This window comes from Blastomyces gilchristii, assembly GCF_000003855.2.
Source record: "Blastomyces gilchristii SLH14081 genomic scaffold supercont1.2, whole genome shotgun sequence".
Taxonomy (NCBI): domain Eukaryota; kingdom Fungi; phylum Ascomycota; class Eurotiomycetes; order Onygenales; family Ajellomycetaceae; genus Blastomyces; species Blastomyces gilchristii.
This window is the reverse complement of record NW_003101681.1, coordinates 1,797,232-1,818,862: the sequence shown is the minus strand read 5'-3', so window position 1 is coordinate 1,818,862 and position 21,631 is coordinate 1,797,232. Positions and strand designations below refer to the sequence as shown.

Here is a 21,631-nt window from a genome sequence, read left to right as displayed (position 1 = left end):
CCACGAAATTTCAATCTAAAGATCAGTCACGCATCCGCTACACTGATATAGGCGATTTCCAAGCCCAAGATATATTTACTAAAAAGGAAACCATTACTAACACTCAGTGATCAATCATAGCATGCTGATCAATCATCATGTATATACTCTTATATTATCTAGCACTCCCGTATCATGGAAGTCCTGATCAAAGTCTTCAGCATATTTCAGAGCTGTCTCAATATGTATGATAATGACTGCCTCTCTCTTGGCCAGTGCAAACACAGCTCAGACAATGTTCTTAATCTGAATTGCTATGTCAGTCACTGCACATGTAATGAATGTGATTGCTTATCTGTCACTTATTTGAGCTTTTATTCATCAGTTTCTTCAACTTCTTTCTCAAGATTTTTGTGTCAGCATTGCTCAATTGTTTGTTCCACACTCAGAATTTGGCTTTTCAACTCAGAAATTCATATTTTATACTGATGTGTATCTGACTTTGCATTGCTGAGTTCAGTGTGGTGTGTCAGTTAGTAGTAAGAAACATAATTTCTTCAAAATACTCAAGCAAGCGGAGAAATACAGAGATAAGAGTATTGTGATACAGGCTGTTGATACTGTGTTCACTCAGAAAGACATTAGTTTTGTCTAGAAGTAATATTATATTCCAGCAATAAATGAGGTCAAGAACTTGAGACAGATGTTCTTTCAGATTATTCACTTTGATTTCAAAATCATCAGCACATGTCTATTGCAATTAGAATGAGATCACATATTGAAGATTAATGAACAAACTGAGTAGAGTGATCTTCTCAGAAGATTCACAGTACTTTTCACTGTCAAGATTTTCTCAACTTCAGAAGACTTACTGTGAAATGTCAGAGTTAATCAGATAATCTGATAAGACAGCTTTCTAATAACTTACTATAACAAGAATATGAGACCTCTTTCTTTTTCAATAATAATGTTATTAAAGGACAATATCTCTGAGCCAGATCTGTGACTCTTTATTATTATCTGAATCATGATTTTCTTTTCTTTAGAGATCTTCAAGTGATTAAATAATGATAGCTGACTTCAGTTGATGAAACAGATATTTGAAATGACAAATTCTACTGTTCTTATTTCATATTAGTGCAGCTAAAGTATTGAGAAAGTATTGACACTGATCTTACACTCTTTTGCTGAGACTGAAGCTCAGAATTATAAGACTGCAGAGAATGTACTTCTTATCTGTTATATTCTTGACATTTAGATTTAGAGGCTTCATCATCTTCTGATTCTTCTCTTTTTCATATTCACTGTCAGAAAATATAATAAAATCACCTGTATTCTCTTTCTTTACTTATGAGAATCTGTAGTTCAGATTCTTTTCTTTAAAAGCTAAGATATCAATCATCATCTGATCAGTCACATGAAACTTGAATGAGTCTTTATTTATCTTAAGATAGGCAAGACCTTTATATTTACTGTAAGTGACACTTATAAGACCCTTGAACTTGCGGCCTTGCTCAGAGAGCTCAACCTTAATTTTAACTTTGTAATTATGAAATTTCAGAGAGAAGGCTCTCAGATCAGATATCTTTCTAGTGAATTAAAATTTCAGAATCTGAAGTATCTTTATCATCTTACTGAATATCTTTCTGTTGTAGTTGAGTGATTGATATTTAATCTCAAAGTGATTCTCTTAAGAGCTTAACACAAGTTCATCTGAGTTATAAACAAAACACTGAGGCTGCTCAGAACATGAATCAATTATAAAGATAAGCTCATTTGACTTGAACATTGCTCAGAGAAGCTCAAATGTAATCTCTTAATAGTTTAACAGAGAGTTTAAGTGATCTCTCAACAGAGAGAAGTGTCTTTTCAAGAATTTAATAAGCAGGTAAAGATGTTTTTCAGCAGTCAAATCAGCTTCAAGGATTCTGTATAAATTCTCAAGCTCTGATAGAAATTGAAAGAGAATATCAATTGACACCTGTTAATGTTAGATCACTGCCTCTGTGAGAGTTATGAGTTAATGATTTACTGATAACTTATCTTCCTGCAAACTGACAGCCCTTACATCTAACAACACATGTTGAAGAATATTCACAAGTTCAGACAATTTATAGTCAAGATAGATCTTGATCTCATTTGTATTATAATCTTGAAGAAGTCAGATTCTGTTCTTTGATTCATATGATTACTATCTACCATGTCAGTGTTGATTGACAAATACATATTCTTTGTATTTGTCACACGGGTCTGACGGGTCCATGACATCTTTCACAATCTTGTAAAGATGCTGCTTCTTGTTCCAGCTGGAGAAGAGTCAGCTTGATTGTCTCTAAGATTGGACTGAGCTTACATTTCATTCACAGTTGTGTACTTCATCTTTGATGCTCAGGCCACTTCCTTGGTTGATTCCTTCTCATTCGCTTCTGTGTCTGGTTCGGCAGTTGGGCCAGGAGCACCAGACTTTGTAGTAGATTGTGAAGGGCCTGATGATTCTTTCATTCGGAGGACCTCCACCAGAATGTCCTTGAGCTCTTCCCTGGTGATGAAGCTGGGAATGCAAGGATTACTGTAGTTGAGGGGTGGTGTTGAGGAGGGAGAGGAATGGGGGCGTTCAGGGAAGACTTGGGGATTGGGCTTCATCGTGGCGTGGTTGAAATGTTAGAATTGTCTTATTGGGATTGGGGTTACGATTGGGATTGATCCTGTTGAATGTTTGTCTGTGCCTCAGGATTCGGGAGGCATCTTGCTCCCTTTTATGTTCCTGTGAACGGAGGTACTTCATTCTCAATTGCTGCCAACTTCTCTTCGCTCGCATAGGATTGTTCTGCATCATGCAGCTATGCTCTTTGCTCACTTCTTAGCCGTGTACAAAGATCAGGGCTGATTGGTGCCAACGCTGGTTTCAACTGACAATATTTTGGTAACGCCGCAAGCAATGTGTATTAGCTAGATAGCCGTTGAAACTCTAGTGAAGTTAGACTGTATTTTCATGGTAATTCAACTATAAATCAAAGGTATATATATTGTAATTCCAAATGGAATTCTATTGGATTTTCATGATAAATAGCTCATCTTCAAAGAATCAGGGTGACTAATAAGAGGCCCCAAGCGGCAAGTTAAGTTGCGATAATAGCCTCGGAAGTTTATTTCTCCGTGAACGTCATCCACCGAACCCCACCATTTGGGTGCCCGACGTCATATGATGTTCAAGAAATAAATTGTTGAACGACTCGGTACGATGTGCTTTGCATTTGTATATCCCGTCGTTGTGGCAACTGCTATAAGTGAGTAATCTTTATTTTTTGAGATTATATGAAGCAGTATTGACTCCACCTAGGCCCTCACCGTTAGCTATTTCGCACATTCCAAGAACATTTGCGGCATCAGGTCAAATCTATCTCGCTGCTTGCGCACGATCTCCTTCCCAGCCGATCTACACTCCTTTTAGCAGCATGCTCCGCAAATTCAGAGCCCCAAAATTATCAACGGATGATGAACTGAGAGATATATGCTCCGAAGAGGTATGTTCCCGCCTCCTACTTAAAAATGGCATCTATTATAGGATCTAATAGAAGTAGCTCGGTTGCGATGCGTGCAAAATCGAAGCAGGACCCCAAAAAGAAATAATAGCTCCAACCTCCCCCCCTACAGGCACAGTTGCAGTCATAGTCGACATATCCAACCAAGGTGGTGCTCTCAAAGTTCACCGGACGTCAGACAATAGTTGGGGGAATGTGTTTATTGGCATGATTGGATCAGATGACGATGAAGAAAATATCAAGAGCCTAGTTATTGTGCCTTGGGACGCCACATGGTATTATCGTTCTATCGGAGATATAAAATTAAAGTATGTTGTAAAGGGACGTTAGGCCATGATTATTGAAGGAATACTTGATGGCGCTGTGCACTGAAATATATACACAGTTCTTGCGAGATAGTCAGTGTTATGGTTGGTAACGACTGGTTGCCATACGTTTCTGTTAGCCACACCTTACTTCCAACCTGGTCAGACGAAAGAATAGCCTGAACATCTTGCAAAGTCAATTCAAAGAGACGCCCAGAAAGTAGACCTAATGTACGTGTTAACTGTAAGCCTTTAATTTCCACTGCGAAACATACCTGTTTGACTCTGCCTCTCTATCTGTAGGACGTCGGAGATGAAGTCCGTTTGCCCAGAACCTAGCGGAGCACCTCCCCCTAGAGACTTCGAAGGTTGCTGAAGCTCCGTTCGGTATTGCAGGTCCGCAACTGGTGCTTCACTCTCTAATGCAGTGCGTGTAGTTGGCGGTGCTGTCAAAGTTAGAATTTATAAAAATCATGAAGTAGAGCTATATACTTTTCTTGAGACATTCCTCAGTAAGGTGCTGCAAGACGGGGCCTGTTAGAGTGCGCTCGTGGTCTTTTATTTCGAGCGGCAAACGGAGGCGGATTGCTTCTTTCATCGATGCGATCACCGATTGGCCAAGGCCAACCACGCAGAGCATGACAAACTGTGGTCCACAATCATGATCGTTCAACTTCATTAAGAAATCCCGAAATGTGTCCCGTCGCTCTCCCGTTTTCGTACTGGGTACGGGCTTGCGTTCCCCAGCGAGCAAGGCAAACGCTCCTCGTATGCGTTTTTCTTCATGTGGCTTTATATTTCCTCGTAGCTTTATCGTCTCTGCCGCTTTGAAGAGCTTTGCCATCGCATCATCGACCGATAGTATTGGAGGCATATTCTTTAATGTTATAGGCAATAGAAAGCAGTAAGAAAATCCGTTAGAAAACTGTTGGAATTTCCATGTTCTTCCATAGGAAATCGCTCACTATTTATAAACGGGGATCACGTGCGAACCTGCCCTTGACGATGATCCTATTCGTGGCCTCGGAGAGCAGTCACGCGGCCTTCGCTTTTTGGATATATGGACGGCTGTTAACTCACTTCACGTTTTGGAATCAAGTCACCGACAATCTCTGCGCCATATGCCTTGCCTGGTCTCTCTGAAACCATCTTGCAAACGACAGGAGCCTGACTACGATCTTGACCAGCCATGACATCAATCGAAAAGGCTGAAGCTCGACAGGCGGCCACCAGCATATTGGGATAATTTGTCGAGAATTTGGTTGACCAGGGATGCTTTATGAGAATTCGATCGGCGCAACAGCCCTTCCAACAGCATACTAGAGTTGGGACAACATCCTTGTCAGCCACTAACTCAACAGCTCCGGGCGGCACTAAAGCATCATTGCCAGATTCTTCCTCTCAACCCCTTGAACAGCTGCAAGCCCGAGAGCCTTAAGGAGATAAAGAGGCTCTCCAGGTGGGGCGGGCCTGACTTGTCCGACCTTAGGAATATATGTAATTATAGCGACATGCTGGCACTCATGCTGACACCTCAGCTCAGTTCCCAGATCCTCATATCTCTTTTTATCAATCAATGAGCACAAGCAGTTCAGGCCACTGGAAGCAACGTGCAGGGTCTGCTCCAGACAATAGCAACAATAAGACCACTACAAAGACTACAAGCACTACCGCCTATAATCGGAACTTTCAACAAAATCTGATTGATCACAGTGTCTATCCCCCTGGATATAAGTACCCCGATGGCCAGAAACCGGCTAAACTGAATAACTGGCTCGAGCTCAATGAACAACTGGCGCAGTCCCAAGCTTCTCTCTCACTCTCAAAGTTCTCCAAGCAAGAATTTGAAGAGTTTAGAGAGGTGGATGTGAATGCATCCAAGAAGAAACCTATTGTACACTTGGCCATTTTGATTATTGAAGACCATATCGATGATGTTAGGTGTATGAAAGAGAACTACTCATTTGAGAACCTTGCTCCTCTAACTGATGGCACACTGACAAATGCAAAGCCAGATCACTTTTTTGATGCTCACTCTGAACAGCTAAATCATCAAATCTGTGATGACCTTAGTGACTTCATCATTCCATCAACACAGAAAGACCTTCTGATAGCTCCAAACTTCTTTCAAGAGGCTAAAGGTCCTGACAGGTCACCTGCTGTTGCTACACGGCAAGCTTGTTACAATGGTGCAATGAGGACTCGAGGAATATATAAACTTCAGTTGTACAAGCAGGATGAACCTGCCTACGATAATAACGCCTACACAATAACATCAACCTACCAAGCCAGCCAACTCAAGCTCTACACAACACATCCCACTGCCCCCCGAGAAAGCAATGGCCGTTCTGAATACATTATGACCCCGCTAAGATCATTTGCGATGACTGATAACCCAGATACTTTTCAGAGCGGGGCATCCGCGTATCGAAATGCATGGGATTGGACAATGGAACGGAGGGACGAGTTTATCAAATCTGCAAACAAGAGACACATGCAAGCACGATCCGAACTCCTCTCTACATCTGAACATGAGGCAACCTCTGAGCCCACTATCATCCTGGAGGACTCTGATACATCAGCCACATCTGATGAAGCCGAGTTCCACGATGCTGCACAGTGGAGCTTTGCACACACAAATGACAGCATTGAGGATCCTCCGACTTCGACCAAGCATACTAAAAGAGCACGAACCGGAGCCAGCTCAATCAACAGTGCTAGCGGCAAGTCTCTCCGAAATTAAGTCTTCGGCCATTTGTACGTAGCCCTGATACCACCAAGTAACAACGAATTCCCTTTTTTATTTACGGTCATTCCTGGCGTTATTCTCATGCTTCAATTCTGGAAGGTTCTATGGACACGTGTCGAGCATCCCATGAATTGTCAACAATCACGATGCTTACCTCTTTCTTTATTTTGTCTTGTTTGTTTGCTCTTCCCCCTCATTTCTTTGTCTCTCTGCTTCTGTAAAACATTAGCACCATTGACAACGACGCTACCGGCGACGCTATACAATTCATGGTTTCCACTGGCGGGAATGTCATTCATGGTAAAAATCGAGGGCTTGGGTGGAGATCGAGGCAGGTTGGCGGTTACCTCAATGATACCTCAGTTCAGCAGCTATCACGGGATATGACAAGCATCAACTTCCGGAACGCTCGAAATGAAAGCTCATCTTCACCAGGCAATACACCACCCATTTCTGATGATGGTGGGGAGAAAGCACGGGCGAGGTTTTACGCTCACGCCTAAGTCTTCTCTAGACATACCTACATCTTCTACTGGTTTAGCGGAGGGTCGACCAAGTACCTCACCGATGACATAAGAGTGTTGGGTCTCCGCCGATTCAAGTGCTGCTTTTGAATGTTAGATTTCTGTTGATCGCTCTGCGTTTCTGGTGTTAGGTGCATTGGTAAAGACTTTGAGACAGCTTCTTACTTCTACCCATCAATTTGTTTATTAGCTGCTGTGTGATATCAATTCAGGAAGGGTAAGAGCGCTGATGCCGTCACAGCAAGAGCAAGGGCAAGAGTCGCTCGGTATCATGTCAGCCCTGTTTTCAGTGCTTCAGGGCATGAATCAAATTTTATGTAAACCTGCAACTTTCTGATAGTTATTTGTTGTTCTCAAGGCATTTCCCACCAAACTATAGGCACGGCGATGTAATACTTTACAATTAATTTTAACAAGTCTGATGCTTCGAACAGCCACTTTCTACCACCAGACAGAGATATAGTGAGTGCCATGCATACAGCCCTGGAAAGATATTGCTCTTACAGAAACAGGAGAAGCATTATCCCCCTCCATCTCAAACAATGTGCAAGAGTTACATGAAATATCAGAAGTCTAGAGCAGGGAAGAAGGGAAAGCAAGAGAAACTTGAGAAGAAGCAAGAATAGATGAAAAGATTCTGTAGTAAATTAGGTTTAATTTGAAACCACACTAAGCTCTTTTTGGAAAGTAAATCTAGCCTAGGCTTTCATCTAATCCCATGGCGATCCATCGTGTTTTGAAACTGGGATACATGAAGTTCTTGAACTATGTCCAGGTAGCAGGGGTGTTCAGGGCTGATTGTTTTGAAAGTTAATCAGCCCCACTGAAGAATGAAGCCATTCCATTTCTATATTAGCAAATGCAAGCATCACTAAATTACTTGTTTAGAAAGCATGCATTCACCCTAATATTTCTAGCCATCGATTTAAGTTCCCGCTCTATGTGTACAAGCTTTCCGTTTGTCATTCGATTTCGCGGCGAATTCCATGTGTTTGTATGTCACATGCGTTCCCTCAACCATAGCCAACACATGGGCGACAGACGTAATATTTTTGATCTGGTTTGGAATTGTGTCAGAAGAAATCTTTGACCAGCTATTGTTTGGAACTCACATCTCTGTCATTCAGAACAATTGATTCCAAACAGTTGAGGTCGTGATCTTCAATGACTGTGGGTGGTTCATCTGTAGACATCTTTGAAAGAAAATATGTTCAGATCTCTCTTCAGGACTTCTTTGTCAAATCTTCATATTTTACTTTCAAGTGAATTCAGCTTAGGATCACTTCATTGAACTCAATCAGACAGTTGATTGTGAGAAAGAGGATTTCTTTGTAGTATTCAAGTTTGCGAAGGAAAACTGTCATGAGGTGATTGTGGCCATCATGGTATGCTGACCTCTTTTCAATAAAAACATCTGCTTCATCTAGCAGCAAGATCGCATTAAAGTGCCTAGCGATCTTGAAGATTCGGTCAAGTGTCACGTCCAGCTTGAGAGGATCGCCATGATTGGCGAACAATTCGCCCGCCGATATCTGCAACGTTTAGCGCGGAACATACCGATTCCTTTGGGATTGCCGGCTTACCGAATAGAGAGGGAGCCTAAACCGCTCAGAAGTTGCCTCAACAGTGAAAGTCTTTCCAACTCCCGGTGGCCCGCTAGATCAACCAACGCCTTTATTAGTCAAAATCAGCATCAGGGATCTGCATGTATGACGCCGCGATCACCGCGCCGTTCAAGACATTATGGTACTGCTGGAGAATTGTCTCGAGATTAAAGCCCTGCCAGATCTGGAGCCCACGGATATCGAGATAGCTGTATGCTTGATTGGTAGTGTTGCGGCCTAGCTGGGGTGGGGGGTGGACCGGAACTGCCGCCAGTGGCTGCTGTAAGAACGTGATAAGCGTGACCTGAGCCATAAGATGAAAAGAGAGATTCAGACCTGGAGCTTTTTAATAACTGCACACATCCTAGGGGAATTCTTCTAGGACAATTAGAACACATTTCGGCTATATATATGTGTGTTGGAAACCAAGAAAAACAAATTATGTCTTCGTAATAGGGCGATGCCTGAGAAGCCGCAGGATATGGGGTGTTGTTGAAGTGGCACAAACCGAATTCAATTGGCTAACTGAAGAGGCCCAAGTTTCATACTTGTTGCTGAGCGGTGACTCATCCAAAAGCACTCGACCTGTCTAGCATTTGTATCGAATGACAACCAATAGCTCCTCCACAAGATGTACGTGCTTGACACAGCCTCGTTAAAATCGCAACCGCAGTGGAGCCATATGGTCGAGTCCATCGGGGTAGAATCAAAATTTCTGGAATATCGAAATTGAGCAAAACAAATCAAACTATTCCCTGCTCTCTTCTCTCTTAAGGCTCAACCTTTTCCCGCAAAACCTAGAATTTTGAAGGGGAACAAAGCAAACTCGAAGATCGAAACACAACATCTCATGGATTTTACTGACGTTGATCCCTCTGAAATAACATTTAGGTGAAAGCTTTTCAGCTCAGAATTCTCAGAAATATTCCTTGTTCATATTCGCAACAAGATATGTATAATGAAAGTGGTCTGTGTACCTGGAGTGTTTCAAAACATCAGTTCATTCTAACATTTGGGACAGCATCATGACAACAGGCCAGTCCAGCCCGCACCTCCTGAGCGCGAAACAAACATTCACATCTGCAAATCGACTGCCTACAGACGACTAATGAAGCACGGCCTTTGCGACCGCGGAATCGTGCCTCAGTTCTATGGGACAATGGAACAGATGGACTTATCACACTATCAACCTCACCTGAAGATGTTTCTTAATGACAAGAATCCTCCTAGCGCCATCCTCTTGGAGTACATTCCAAAAATGGAGATGATCTATCCGCACAATTTTACAAAGGAGTGGGGAGAGGCTTTGATCCATGGCATTTGAGAGATTCACAGAGCATTGGTTCTGCATTACAACACCAAACCGAGGAACATGATGATTGTCAGAAATGACCCAGAAAGAGTGGTCTGATTAGACTTTGACAGAGCTCAGACCTATCACATAGATAGCCTTACCAAGAGACAATGAGGATTTATTGAGGATGAAGAGCTAATGGTGTCTCAACTCGCAGATTCACTTGTGAGTGATCTACTATTTACAGCAACTTAGGTCATAGTCAAACACTAATCAGGATCATAACTTTCTTCTTACAGAAAGCTGATCATGCATGAGGCGAGATTGCTGAGACTTATCTCTACTACTGCACCTAGTCAATTTCTCTGCATTGGAATAAGAATGCATCTGCGGAGATGGCGATGATCGATGAAAATATTGGTAGATCATTGAAGGGGCCATAATTTTTAAAGTTCAAACCATGAACAGGTCTGAGTGCTAAGGAGCTGTCAAGGCAATCGTTGGCCCTCATTAATCCTTTTTTAACTCCGCTTGCCATCGCCCACTTGAACCGTTGACAAATTCTCTGACTTGAGTTGCTTTATTATAATACAGCTCTTGCAGATAGCCGACCGATAATGCCTTTTCAGCAAATGTATAAACCTCTTAGTCAGAAAGAGGTGGGCTACATCTGAAAGAGACTGGAAGAATATACAAGACAGTATATTCATAAATTAGATGGCTTTGACTGTGCAGTAATTCTCACAGATGCCAGAACTCTATTTTTGTATATTATGCTTCTGAAGTTGATGATTAAAACCCATCAGATACAGTTACAATTCAAATCTAAATTGAAGTTTGTTAACTGATACAGTGATATTAGACTGAGTTATAATTTAAAAGAATTATACAACCTGCTTGAACTGCAGGCCAGGAAAACTGAAGTGATGATAATAACATTAGAAACATGCATGTAGAGAGATTACTATGATAAGAAGTATATAAAAGAGCAGTTATCTAGCTATAAGAAAAGAGAAGTGTATTTAAATACTCTTTAGTATCATCACTTATTGAAATTAGAATATAAATTTATGCTTTTTTATATAGACTTCTGATGAATTTGTTAAAATACTAGAAACTTATAATTTTCTCTTTCAGAATCTTCAAGTTTCACTTTCTTTCTTAATCTGACTATGTAAGAAGTTCAGATAAATAACTTTTACCCTTCTTATAACTTCTACACAATGAGTTAATAATTTTTCAATTAGTCTATTTTTTGAAATTACTTATCTCAGCATACTCATCTCTTTCTTGATATTTTTGAGTGCATTTTTAGACTTTTTCTCTGGAAAAAGATCTCACAGAGCAGTTCACTTGAACTCTTCTACTCAGTCTTTTATAAATTTTAGAGTCTTTAAATAGATTAGAAATAATTCTGTTTCTTCATCTTTAGAGTTAGTAGCATAACATGATAAATAGAAGTTAATAACATAGAATAATTAATACAAAATTGATTCTTTCTTTCAATCACAGAGTGGAAAAAGCAGGCATCTTACAGTCACTGATACTTATTGAAAATATTCAATGAAACCTCTATGTCAAGAGAATGAATATCAAAGTTCAGCATAGTACTTCTAACTGCAGTTTATATATTTTTCCTTGCTTCAGAAACTCATCATAGCTTATACAGTCTTTGCTGAAGTTTCTCATTTTCTTTAACTATGTAATATACACACTCTTCTTTCTCTCTCTGCTTCTTGATCTTGTCTGCTCTTATAGTCTCTCACTTTTCATATCTATCTTATATAGTACTTTGTGAACCTTTACTTTTTATAACTTGAATGACTGTCTGATTCTTTTTATTCTGGTTTTTCTTGCAAAGAGCATTTTGTGTTTTTATACAGCACAGGTTTTCTGTTAATTACATTTCAGATGAGTCAACAATTTTTCATGAATTAACAAGAAATACACTTAGATATCTTTATATATATTTAAAACAATTGAAGACTTACTGCTCTGATCACTAGAAGCTGTTCTAGTACAGAAGTAGTCTCAGCACAGCAGTAGTCTCAGAACAGAAGTAGTCTCAGCATAGAAGTAGAAGTAGTTCTAGCACAGCAGTAGTAGAAGTTGTTCTAACACAGAAGTAGAGCACAGAAAAAGACTATTACAGTATAATTTCTACTTCAGCACAATTTCTACATTTACTCTAAGAACTTTTCTAAATTTACAGATCTAGAATGATATCTTTACACTGAGTCTTACATACTTTTAAGTTTTGTAAGAATAAATAGAATTATGCTAATATTATTCTCAGCAGATCTTCTTATATTGAATCAGCTACACTGCTTCTTAGCAGCTAATACTGACTCACTGAGTCTCTATTTAAGCTTTTGATTACAGACTAGTACTATGCATCTCATTGTATCTGATTAATAATTAATATAATATCTTCACATTCAACAAGCTGCAAGGCTTAGTCATTTCTTAATGTATAAAAGTATATGTTTCAATTTTTATATTTCTGTAATTTCAATTTCTACATTTATATACTTTTATTCTTTTATTCAGATTAATGAATTTCATTTTCTGCACAGTGTGATTTTAAATAGAACACTTTTATATTCTCTTTTAGTATAAATAATCAGATTGTGTGACTGAGTGAAAAATTAAGTTAAAATGATAAGAGTTATAGTTTCAGTTAGCAAATTATGATCATGTATTCAGATTATGTGACTGAGTTCAATTATAAATTAAAATAATGTGTTATAGTTTCAGATTGCAAATCATGATCTAAGCATGTAAGCACTGCAGCAAATCAACTAGTCAGATCTGATAGAAGTATATCTTGAAAAAGTGACTTTTGACTTAATAAAGTATAACACTTACTTATAGCTATAAATTAAAATCTCTCTTCTATTAAGTGATAATAATCAAGTCTCAGATTATAAACTGAGTATAGTAGTCTTATACAGATATGTTACTGATAGAAAGACACACTGCAGTAATAACTATTACTGCAAAGATATCTATCTTCTTATTCATAAAGATAATCAGTACTTTACAATTAATTTTAACTGATACTTTGAATAGTCACTTTTCATCATTAGATAAAGATATAGTGAGTGACATGTCTGATACAACTCTGGAAAAAAATATAGCTCTTATAGAAATAGAAGAAATATTATTCTCTCTCTTTCTGAATAATAAGTGAGAACTACATGAAATATCAGAAGTCTAGAGTGAAGAAGAAGGAAAAGCAAGTAACACTTAAACAGATTTAAGATAATGAAAGATTTTATTTATTGTAAATTACAATGAATTTAAAATCATCACTAAGCTCTTTTTAAAATGTAAATCTACTCTAAGCTTTATTAACTGCTTTTGTAAGTCTGTGTCATGATACAGCTGCTGAATCTACAATCTATTCATATATAAATTTAAATATACTCAATACTATGATGCTTGCTGAACTCTAAAATTTCAAGAATTAATAAGATTTCAAGTTGATCTTTTTATCTCAAGAACTGTCATTATCTGTGACTGTTAAAAAATATAACAACTCTTATAGTATCTTTTCTGTAGCTTTTTCACTTAGTATGATACTATTCTCTGATAAGTGTTAACTTCTTACAGACTTTTAATTTTATAATCTTCTCTACTGAGATTATAATATCTCTCAGAGATTTTACTCTGATGACTAATAGTTCAAAAATGTAACATTCTCAAGAGACTTTACTTTCTGAGAGAATCTGATATTATATGAGATTTCACTTTTTATTACTCTTTCACTCAGAATTCTGATACTTCTCAAGAAACTCACTTTCTCAAGAATGCTAACTCTGTATGAGACTCATCTTTTTAAGAAGCTTACTTTCTCAGAGATGCTGACACTGTATAAGACTTCAGTTTTTGTTGTCTTTTCACTCAGAATTCTGGCACTTCTCAGAGATGTCGGCGCCGCATGAGGTTTCATTTTATTGCTGTTATGTACTGTTGAAGTAAGTAATAGTAGTGTGTTCATTTTTATTGTTATTCTATTCAGCAGAGGTGAGATCCTCAATATATATATATACATACAGACGTACAAGTTTCAGATCTCTTACACGTGTTTCAATCACTGTGATACTCAACATGTACAAGTTCGTGACACTCTCTAAGAGTTCACCTTTATCAGCATTCTTGCAAATTCCCTAACTTTCTGTAGAGAACTATAGTTTTGAGAATGAGGCATCACTTCACTGACTTCTGAAGAGAAATCATATTAGAGTATTTTCAGCAGATGAGTAAGACATGAAGCAACTCACTGCTTCAGTTCTGAATTAAGATTGAGAGGAGAAGAGCATCTCATCATCTCACCTGACTCACGCCCAGGCGAGGAGCGCCACGTCCGCGTTCACTGATCAGAGCAAATTATTAGTATTCAGCCGTTAGAAAGATAATGTGTTAGAGAAGACACTAGATTATTAAAAATACATTATTTTACCTCTTTCTCAGATGATTCTGAAGCTGGTGTATAAGTGAGAAGAGAATAAGATGTATCAGATAGTAGAATAAATAGCAGAATAATTGAATATTACTGAGATCACATGAATTATATCAGTACTGATACAGAGAGATGACTTAATCTTTTCATTTCTAGTTAGTTAGCTGCTTAGATTTATTTTATATTAATAGTTAACTCAGTTAAAATCCTCTAATTAATATCTTATAAACAGTCTCTTTAAAAATATATTTCTCTTTCAGAGAGAGAAGAAGGCACTAACTCTTCTTAAAAAGCTTATATAAGTAGTATTTGAAAGAGATAAGTAATATCTTAAAACTAGAATAAAATCATAATCAAGATAATATTTTTAATACTGACTAAAAAAAATGAGAGAAAACAGCTCTATCTAATTCTAATAACTCTTGAGAATACTAATGATAGAACTATGATACTTTGAATAGTTATTATCAATAACAGTATGAAGATATCTTGTATAAAACTAATATTTATACAGTAGAAGAGTTCTTTACTCTGATAAAATATTATAACAGATCTCATATTTAAATTAATACTTTAACTCTCAGAGTTTAGTCTTAAGCTTAATTATCTCTGTATACAGATGCTGTACTTCTTCTTCTAACTTTCTTCTCTTTATATACTCAGTCTCAAAAATAGTATAAATTTTCTGATTTATTCTTTTCTATCTTGATATTAGTAAGAAAGAAGCCTCATCAAATCTTATAAAGAAGAGTCTTATTAAAATTATATTAAGATTGAATATTTTTTATTTTTTCAGTCACTGCTTCATTTCAGACTTCAGAGAATCAGAGATTATTAAATTATTAAATTTATTATAGACTGAATAACTGTAGTTTATATATAATCTCTTTCTTTGTAATCTTTATATTCTTTATATCAGAGACTGTTTATCTATTTTTTCATCTGAAATGATAATCACAGTGCAAAGATTATTAACTGATATTATAGCTGAGAGATGAAAAGATAGCTGTGTTACAGATCAGTAAAGTGAAATGATAAAGAGCTCTAGAGAGAGAAAATAAGTTCTGTTATATTCACTCAGTTATCTTTGAGTATATAAGGACTTCACAGCAGATTTCAGTCAATAGTGTAGAATAAGAGATGAAAAAGAAATTGAAAGAGAGATGAATCTGAGATGAAAAGAAGCTTATATATATATATTCAGAGTGAGAAAAGTAATAATAAGAGTTCAGACAGTACAGTCTTCTGCTGAGAGTTTTTATTAATATCAATATTTTCTTAAAACTGTATCTGTATCTGAGAACTGAAGTTCAATCAGGCCAGAGGCACAGTGACAGAAGAAGATTGACAAAAGGTCAGAGACTACATCATACAGTCAGTAGCACAATGATCAAGAGAAGAGATACTATGACCAGTGCTTAAGAACATGTGCAGTAGAGCTGGTGACCTAGATCACCATGCTGAAGGCAGGGTCCAGTAGGCCTGACAGATTCATGGATTGCAGTTCATGGACCTGATAGGCCCAGAGACAGCCAACTTGTGGCCATGCTGGTCTGTGAACAGCAGAGGTCATTGAACTGATTTCTGTGATCCTGTGATGATCAAGAATCCACAGCTCAAATGAATATGTTTTTCTCTTGACAATTCTATAAAATTTTGAATGATGACTCTGCTCTTCAGTTCTAACTTTCATCATTCTCTATTCTTACTGACAGAGTAATCATCTCATTTCAATGCTGTACTCAGAATACTTCTGTGCTTTTACTCCTCAGTATAAAAAACACAGTGATATTGAGTGGGGAACAATAACAGAAAGCGCTGCAGTGCGCTACAGGTTATACATGTTCAAGAACATTGCTGACACCGTGATGTCAATCTGGATATCTGAAGGCTGGTACTGCATGAATTCTGCATCGCCCTTGACTTGATACACCCGGCCTGTCCACGGGCGACGAACAACGACCAATGGAGCGGTTCACCAGGAGCTTGTGGCTGCTGAGCAAGGGCGACACGGAGAGAGGGCTGTTCAGTGCCTTCTGGCAATTCGCCTGAAAGAAAAACCTCAGTCCATTCCTGCACGCCTCTTTTTCTCGTAAACTGTCTCCCGCTGACAATGCAGAACTCCGAGACGCCGATCCGCCTGATCGGAGTGAACATTAGATCCACTGATTCAAGATATTCAACAACCCCCAACGCCTCTCGAGACCGATTCACAATTGCGATCTCGCATCTACGAGCGATATATTCGCTATGGCGGTAGCCGTTATACGAACTTACTTTCATATTGCGCAACCTCCAGCACAGGCGACAATCAGGCCCGATCTCGCTCTGTATTCGCACCCGTGTGTGATCGCGAGTTATTTATGAACCTACTTTCATATCGCAAACTCCAGCACAGGCGATAATCCATTTTTAAGACCAGAAGCCAGCTGGCGAAGGATGTTGGTCTCTCAGCCTCCAGTTCAGACATTGGGGGTTTTCATAGGCTATGACGGGTTCCCTACGACTGCATGGAGTTCCAGTTACGTGGAGACCTATGAACAATTGTGCATGGGTACATATTACGATATCATGTCTACACACTTTCAAAAGGAGAATTCATTTGTCTCAGTAACCTGGGAAGTCGATAAGATACCACGAGCGGTCCTCCTACAGAACATTGATCACACGTATGATGATGCGCGTGCAAACATGGAAAAGATAATAGATTCCGGATCTGAAGTCTTGATACGACTTCTCATTCGGGACTAGCAAAAGTCGACGATTTTGCATCTTGCTTGTCGGTGTGGGCTGTTATGCCCATATTTTGCCGTTTCGCGTGTGCCCTCGCGATCACTCATGTTTTAACTGCCGTCGCTCAGGTACTAGCATTTACCTTAAGAGCTCCCTCTGAGCATTGATTCTGGATATCCATCTATACATTCTTAAACCATAATAAATCATTGACTGGAAATTTGTATCTCAACAGAAACCCCGTCGCTCTTTCTCACTTGCAATAGGATGTTTTAAAGCATTCGCCGCAATGCTGAATGCCAACCATGGCGTGCGAAGACAGAAGGTTTAAAACGATTCTGCCATATATCAGATACTGCACAAAAAAATGAATAGATTGTCTCGAGATTAAAGCTCTGCCAGATTTGGAGTTTGTAGTGTTGCGGCCTGGCTGGGGTGGGGGGTGGGGGGTGGATCGTTGAGTGCTAAGGCCCTCAAAGTCTACTAGAAGGCTCTGGAAGAGTCCCTCATGAGCCACCAATAACAACCAATCATGATTGGAAAATCCCATCACGCCTACTTACGGCGAATTGGGTAAAAGGGCTCTTAATAAAGTAGAGGCGCCATGTGTTGCTTCATCCCATTCACCACTGGGATTCTCTTTGTTGCAAATGACGTAGCGGCGCGCTTAAACTCCGGCAGGGATTAGAAACACTTGTAGCTTACCCCACTTCGCTTAGTTTGCTAGCCTTCATCAGTTCAAAACCCCGCATTTATCGTAATCTTAGCCTTAAGTATCGTCTTCTATATTGTGTCTGGAGTGCCCCACTCAGCCATTCAGTACTATGTCCAGTGAGTATAGATTAGGCGGGGATAGAGGACGGGGTGGCTTCCGTGGAGATCGCGGAGGCGGAGGAAGAGATGGATGAGGTGATTCCAGAGGGCGAGGAGCCAGCGGTGGTTTTAGAGGTGATAGAGGTGGAGGCGAGGGTCGTGGTCGTGGTGGAGGTGGAAGAGGAGGGTATGGAGTGCCTAGTGAGCAGCAAGCCATCCAGGTCTTCTCGTAAGATGGCGCCTCACCTAGCAAAGGTGCAGTTGTTCAACACACTAACCATGTCTATAGCAACCCTCAAGACCAAGATCCCAAAGTCATGAAAGTCGAAGATGCGTTGCATCCAATGACAAAGAAGACATTCGATCTTGGTAGTTTGAAGTTAATCAAAGGCTTCCCCAGCTGTCCGGGGTATGGCACCAGGGGCACCAAAGTTGAACTCACGACAAATTACATCGAGTTATTGCTGCCATCAAGCATGATTCTATATCAATACGGCATCCAGATCAGCCCAGAGGCCGTTGGCAGGAAGCGTTCCCGGGTCATGCAGCTGCTGCTCCAGTCAGCGGAATTGGCACCAAGGCAACCTTGCAACTGACTTCCGGTCTACCCTTGTCTTCAAAACTAAGTTTTCGAGTGATGAGACCATCATCGAGGTCCACTATTGTTCTGAAGATGAAGATGAGCCGGCGGCTAGAGCCACCACATACAAGGTCCGCGTCCTATACATGAAGAGTTTAAGTATTAGCGAATTGACTAACTACCTGAACTTCACAGATCTTGGCCAGTCATTTGTAGGCAAGCAGGAGTTGATGCAGGCTCTGAATATCTTTCTGAACCACTACGCTAAATCCGCGGACAACCTTGCCACCATTGGATTGACAAAGAGCTTTTCCCTCCACCAGAACGCAGCAAGAGGAGATCTCAGTTCTGGCTTGAAAGTCATTCAGGGCTTCTTTTTGAGCGTGCGCATTGCGACTTGTCACATCCTGGTCAACATCAATATCAGCCATGGGGCTTTCTATCACACTGGCCCTTTACCGGCACTCATGAGCAGTTACAGTGTTTGGAACACCGTAGCGCTGGAAAAATTTCTCAAATTGGTTCAAGTCCAAACCACGCATCTGCCCGAGAAGCGCAACAGAGCCAATGAGATAATTCCCAGAGTTAAGACTATCTTTGGACTTGCTAGGATGGATGATGGATTAGGCATGGCCCACCCACCTTGTGTTAGACAGCATGGGGCAGGCGCCAAAGATGTCGAGTTCTGGCTTGACGGTGAAGCTAGCTCCCCTGGTGCACTCAAGGCGGAAGCCAAGGGACAAGGGCAACGAGACGGCTGATCCTCGCTTTGGCAGCTGGAATATGATCAATATCAAATTCAACACCGGCGCCTCACTTGCCAAGTGGTCATACCTGATGATCTCACTTCCCGGGGCACGCGACTCCTTCAACCAGCAAAGCCTGGGGGCCGTAATGAATGAGTTCCATCAAGCTTTGGGGAAAATTGGCGTCAACGTCGCTCCACCGCTGCCGACACCTTTCCAACAAAAACCTTGCTTTGAAAACTCGCAGACTCCTCAGGCTTCTTGCCGGGTTTATCCTCGAAAGTCATTCCATTTTGAATATTGCCCGTTACTTGGAAGAGATGGCCAGATTGATCGTCATCTGTTACCACGAAAATAGCGTGGTGGTCACGTGGCACACCAGCGTAGGCAACCCGATAGACCTCGAAAGACATTTCGTGGGGTGATTTCCCTGTCCTGTCAGTAAAGAACCGAGGAATTGTAGGAATGGGATAATCACTTCTCTCTTTTTCGACCTATTTGTCGCGCTATTGCACCTTGCGAGGTTATTTCTGTAGTTTCGCCAACGTGGTATCCAAATCGGAAGCAGATTCAAACTTCTTGAGGGAGCGTGTAGTAATGTATTGGAAAGTAGCAGTGGATGATCTTCCCACCCCCAAAAGGTGGGGTGGTTGATGCTTTTTATTGTGGGCACAACCACCATCAATAATTACGGGAGGGCTCGAGCGGGCATAATCCTTACCATTGCTAATTTAACCCAAGCCGCGACCGCCTGACAAATTCTTACCCAACAATTAAATCTACACCATTCCATTCCTCTTAACGTCACCATCCGATAACCATGGACAGCTCAGTCAGATTACCATACTATGCAGCAGACGTCCCTTTCCCTCTCCCGACAGAAGCTGAAATTGAGAACGCACCGAATATATCTCCGGAGTATGGAGGGCGACGGGTTGTCCAGGTCGGATGCCATTATGTGGTGAAGTTCGGGAAGGGCGTCAACCTTGTTGAAGGAGAGAACATGCTGTTTGTTCGGGAAATGACAAAGGTCCCTGTGCCTCGAGTTTATGCTCTCTATTCAAACCCACAAACATGTAAAAACTACATCGTCATGGAGCATATTGCTGGTGATACACTCGCAAAACTGTGGGCGAGTTTGACGTGTGCAGAGAAGGAATCGATTGTTGCAAAACTGCGCGGTTACTGCAAGGAGTTACGCCAGTTGCCATCACCAGGTTACTATGGTAGCATAGGCAAACGATGCTTTCTTGATGAGATATTTTGGACACAGCACGAAGAAGTTACAATCAACGGTCCGTTCACCACCGAAGCCGCGCTCAACGAAGCGATGGCGAGGAAATACACTTATGACAGCCGGCCTCGTTACAGAGCAGATTTTTACCGCCAATGTCTGCCACACATTTTCTGTGGCCATAAGCCGACGTTTACTCATGGTGACTGTCAACGCAAAAATATTATGATTCGGAGCGACCCCCAGCGGACAACTGCCAGTAATCGGGCCCTGGAGCTTGTCATTCTTGACTGGGAGAAGTCTGGTTGGTATCCAAGTTACTGGGAGTACTGTCTAGCTGTTTGTGCATTACGTTGGGACGATGACTGGGGCCTCTGGATTGAGAAAATGCTAGATCCGTTTATAGCTGAAGTGTCCTGGCTGCAAATGCTTCGCCTAGAATTGTGGTCCTAGGACAGTTACGTTTTCAAATGGCTCCCAGAAGTTGACTCCTCGAGAGTACGATGGGGCTTCAGAGCCACGCCTACCATATCCACAGCACGGTCACCCCAGATGGGTGTAGCCCATTTAGGTCTCTCGCTCATCTACAAACCCGCCCGCGGCTCCATTCTCTCCTGGTTCCCGCTGCCCTGGCCCTAAGCCTTACATTCTATGAGCAGCCATGCTGCGAACCCTAACATTACGCCCCGTTGAAGGCCAGGCATGCCCTCATGCCGGTAAGTCATCGTCTGCCTCGTCTCGAAGATAGCACAAGATGAGAAATCCTTCAGCCGGATCCTAAATCCAACGACCTTTGTGTCCACGGGCCAGCGGGCATACGGATGGGATGCAATGGTTATCTCCATGGTTTCAAATAAGGACACTTCCAACTTTTTTTGACTTTTCCAGTTGCAACAGATCTCAGCGTACTCGGCTTCAATCCAGGGCTACCAATCCCAATCAATCCTGTCATTAATTTATGTTTATTTTTTTTATTTATCCTTTTTCTTTTCTTCTTTTTTCAGTTTTCAATTTTTTTTAACGATGTTAATTGTTTTCAACAGCCAAAACTTATTAAAACTAC

At 40.5% G+C, this 21,631-nt stretch overlaps 10 protein-coding genes across 10 annotated transcripts; 4 read left to right on the top strand and 6 right to left on the bottom strand.

Moving 5' to 3' along the window:
- Positions 1 to 3,858: 3,858 nt before the first annotated feature.
- BDBG_01103 (uncharacterized protein) lies at positions 3,859 to 5,017 on the bottom strand (the record flags this gene model as incomplete). The annotated part of the gene is made up of 4 exons (XM_031720187.1): positions 3,859 to 4,052; positions 4,102 to 4,245; positions 4,319 to 4,703; positions 4,907 to 5,017. The coding sequence occupies 4 exons, from the start codon at positions 5,015 to 5,017 to the stop codon at positions 3,859 to 3,861; spliced, it is 834 nt and encodes a 277-aa protein (XP_031576253.1).
- Positions 5,018 to 5,402: 385 nt separating this feature from the next.
- On the top strand, positions 5,403 to 6,569 carry BDBG_01102 (uncharacterized protein; the record flags this gene model as incomplete). Its single annotated transcript, XM_002628148.1, has 1 exon — positions 5,403 to 6,569. One exon carries the CDS (start codon positions 5,403 to 5,405, stop codon positions 6,567 to 6,569), a length of 1,167 nt encoding a protein of 388 aa, XP_002628194.1.
- Positions 6,570 to 8,024: 1,455 nt separating this feature from the next.
- BDBG_16288 (uncharacterized protein) lies at positions 8,025 to 8,292 on the bottom strand (the record flags this gene model as incomplete). Its single annotated transcript, XM_031724274.1, has 2 exons — positions 8,025 to 8,156; positions 8,212 to 8,292. 2 exons carry the CDS (start codon positions 8,290 to 8,292, stop codon positions 8,025 to 8,027), a joined length of 213 nt encoding a protein of 70 aa, XP_031576252.1.
- Positions 8,293 to 8,367: 75 nt separating this feature from the next.
- Positions 8,368 to 9,016, bottom strand: BDBG_16287 (uncharacterized protein; the record flags this gene model as incomplete). Its single annotated transcript, XM_031724273.1, has 3 exons — positions 8,368 to 8,631; positions 8,683 to 8,755; positions 8,814 to 9,016. 3 exons carry the CDS (start codon positions 9,014 to 9,016, stop codon positions 8,368 to 8,370), a joined length of 540 nt encoding a protein of 179 aa, XP_031576251.1.
- A 318-nt stretch (positions 9,017 to 9,334) lies between these two features.
- Positions 9,335 to 10,027, top strand: BDBG_01100 (uncharacterized protein; the record flags this gene model as incomplete). Its single annotated transcript, XM_002628146.1, has 2 exons — positions 9,335 to 9,403; positions 9,725 to 10,027. 2 exons carry the CDS (start codon positions 9,335 to 9,337, stop codon positions 10,025 to 10,027), a joined length of 372 nt encoding a protein of 123 aa, XP_002628192.1.
- A 5,882-nt stretch (positions 10,028 to 15,909) lies between these two features.
- BDBG_01099 (uncharacterized protein) lies at positions 15,910 to 16,745 on the bottom strand (the record flags this gene model as incomplete). The annotated part of the gene is made up of 2 exons (XM_031720186.1): positions 15,910 to 16,054; positions 16,396 to 16,745. 2 exons carry the CDS (start codon positions 16,743 to 16,745, stop codon positions 15,910 to 15,912), a joined length of 495 nt encoding a protein of 164 aa, XP_031576250.1.
- Positions 16,746 to 17,500: 755 nt separating this feature from the next.
- On the top strand, positions 17,501 to 19,349 carry BDBG_01098 (RNA interference and silencing protein; the record flags this gene model as incomplete). The annotated part of the gene is made up of 3 exons (XM_031720185.1): positions 17,501 to 17,505; positions 18,298 to 18,417; positions 18,512 to 19,349. 3 exons carry the CDS (start codon positions 17,501 to 17,503, stop codon positions 19,347 to 19,349), a joined length of 963 nt encoding a protein of 320 aa, XP_031576249.1.
- Positions 19,350 to 19,519: 170 nt separating this feature from the next.
- BDBG_16286 (uncharacterized protein) lies at positions 19,520 to 19,747 on the bottom strand (the record flags this gene model as incomplete). Its single annotated transcript, XM_031724272.1, has 1 exon — positions 19,520 to 19,747. One exon carries the CDS (start codon positions 19,745 to 19,747, stop codon positions 19,520 to 19,522), a length of 228 nt encoding a protein of 75 aa, XP_031576248.1.
- A 407-nt stretch (positions 19,748 to 20,154) lies between these two features.
- BDBG_01097 (phosphotransferase enzyme family protein) lies at positions 20,155 to 21,021 on the top strand (the record flags this gene model as incomplete). Its single annotated transcript, XM_002628143.1, has 1 exon — positions 20,155 to 21,021. One exon carries the CDS (start codon positions 20,155 to 20,157, stop codon positions 21,019 to 21,021), a length of 867 nt encoding a protein of 288 aa, XP_002628189.1.
- A 5-nt stretch (positions 21,022 to 21,026) lies between these two features.
- BDBG_16285 (uncharacterized protein) lies at positions 21,027 to 21,413 on the bottom strand (the record flags this gene model as incomplete). Its single annotated transcript, XM_031724271.1, has 2 exons — positions 21,027 to 21,091; positions 21,215 to 21,413. The coding sequence occupies 2 exons, from the start codon at positions 21,411 to 21,413 to the stop codon at positions 21,027 to 21,029; spliced, it is 264 nt and encodes an 87-aa protein (XP_031576247.1).
- Positions 21,414 to 21,631: the final 218 nt, after the last annotated feature.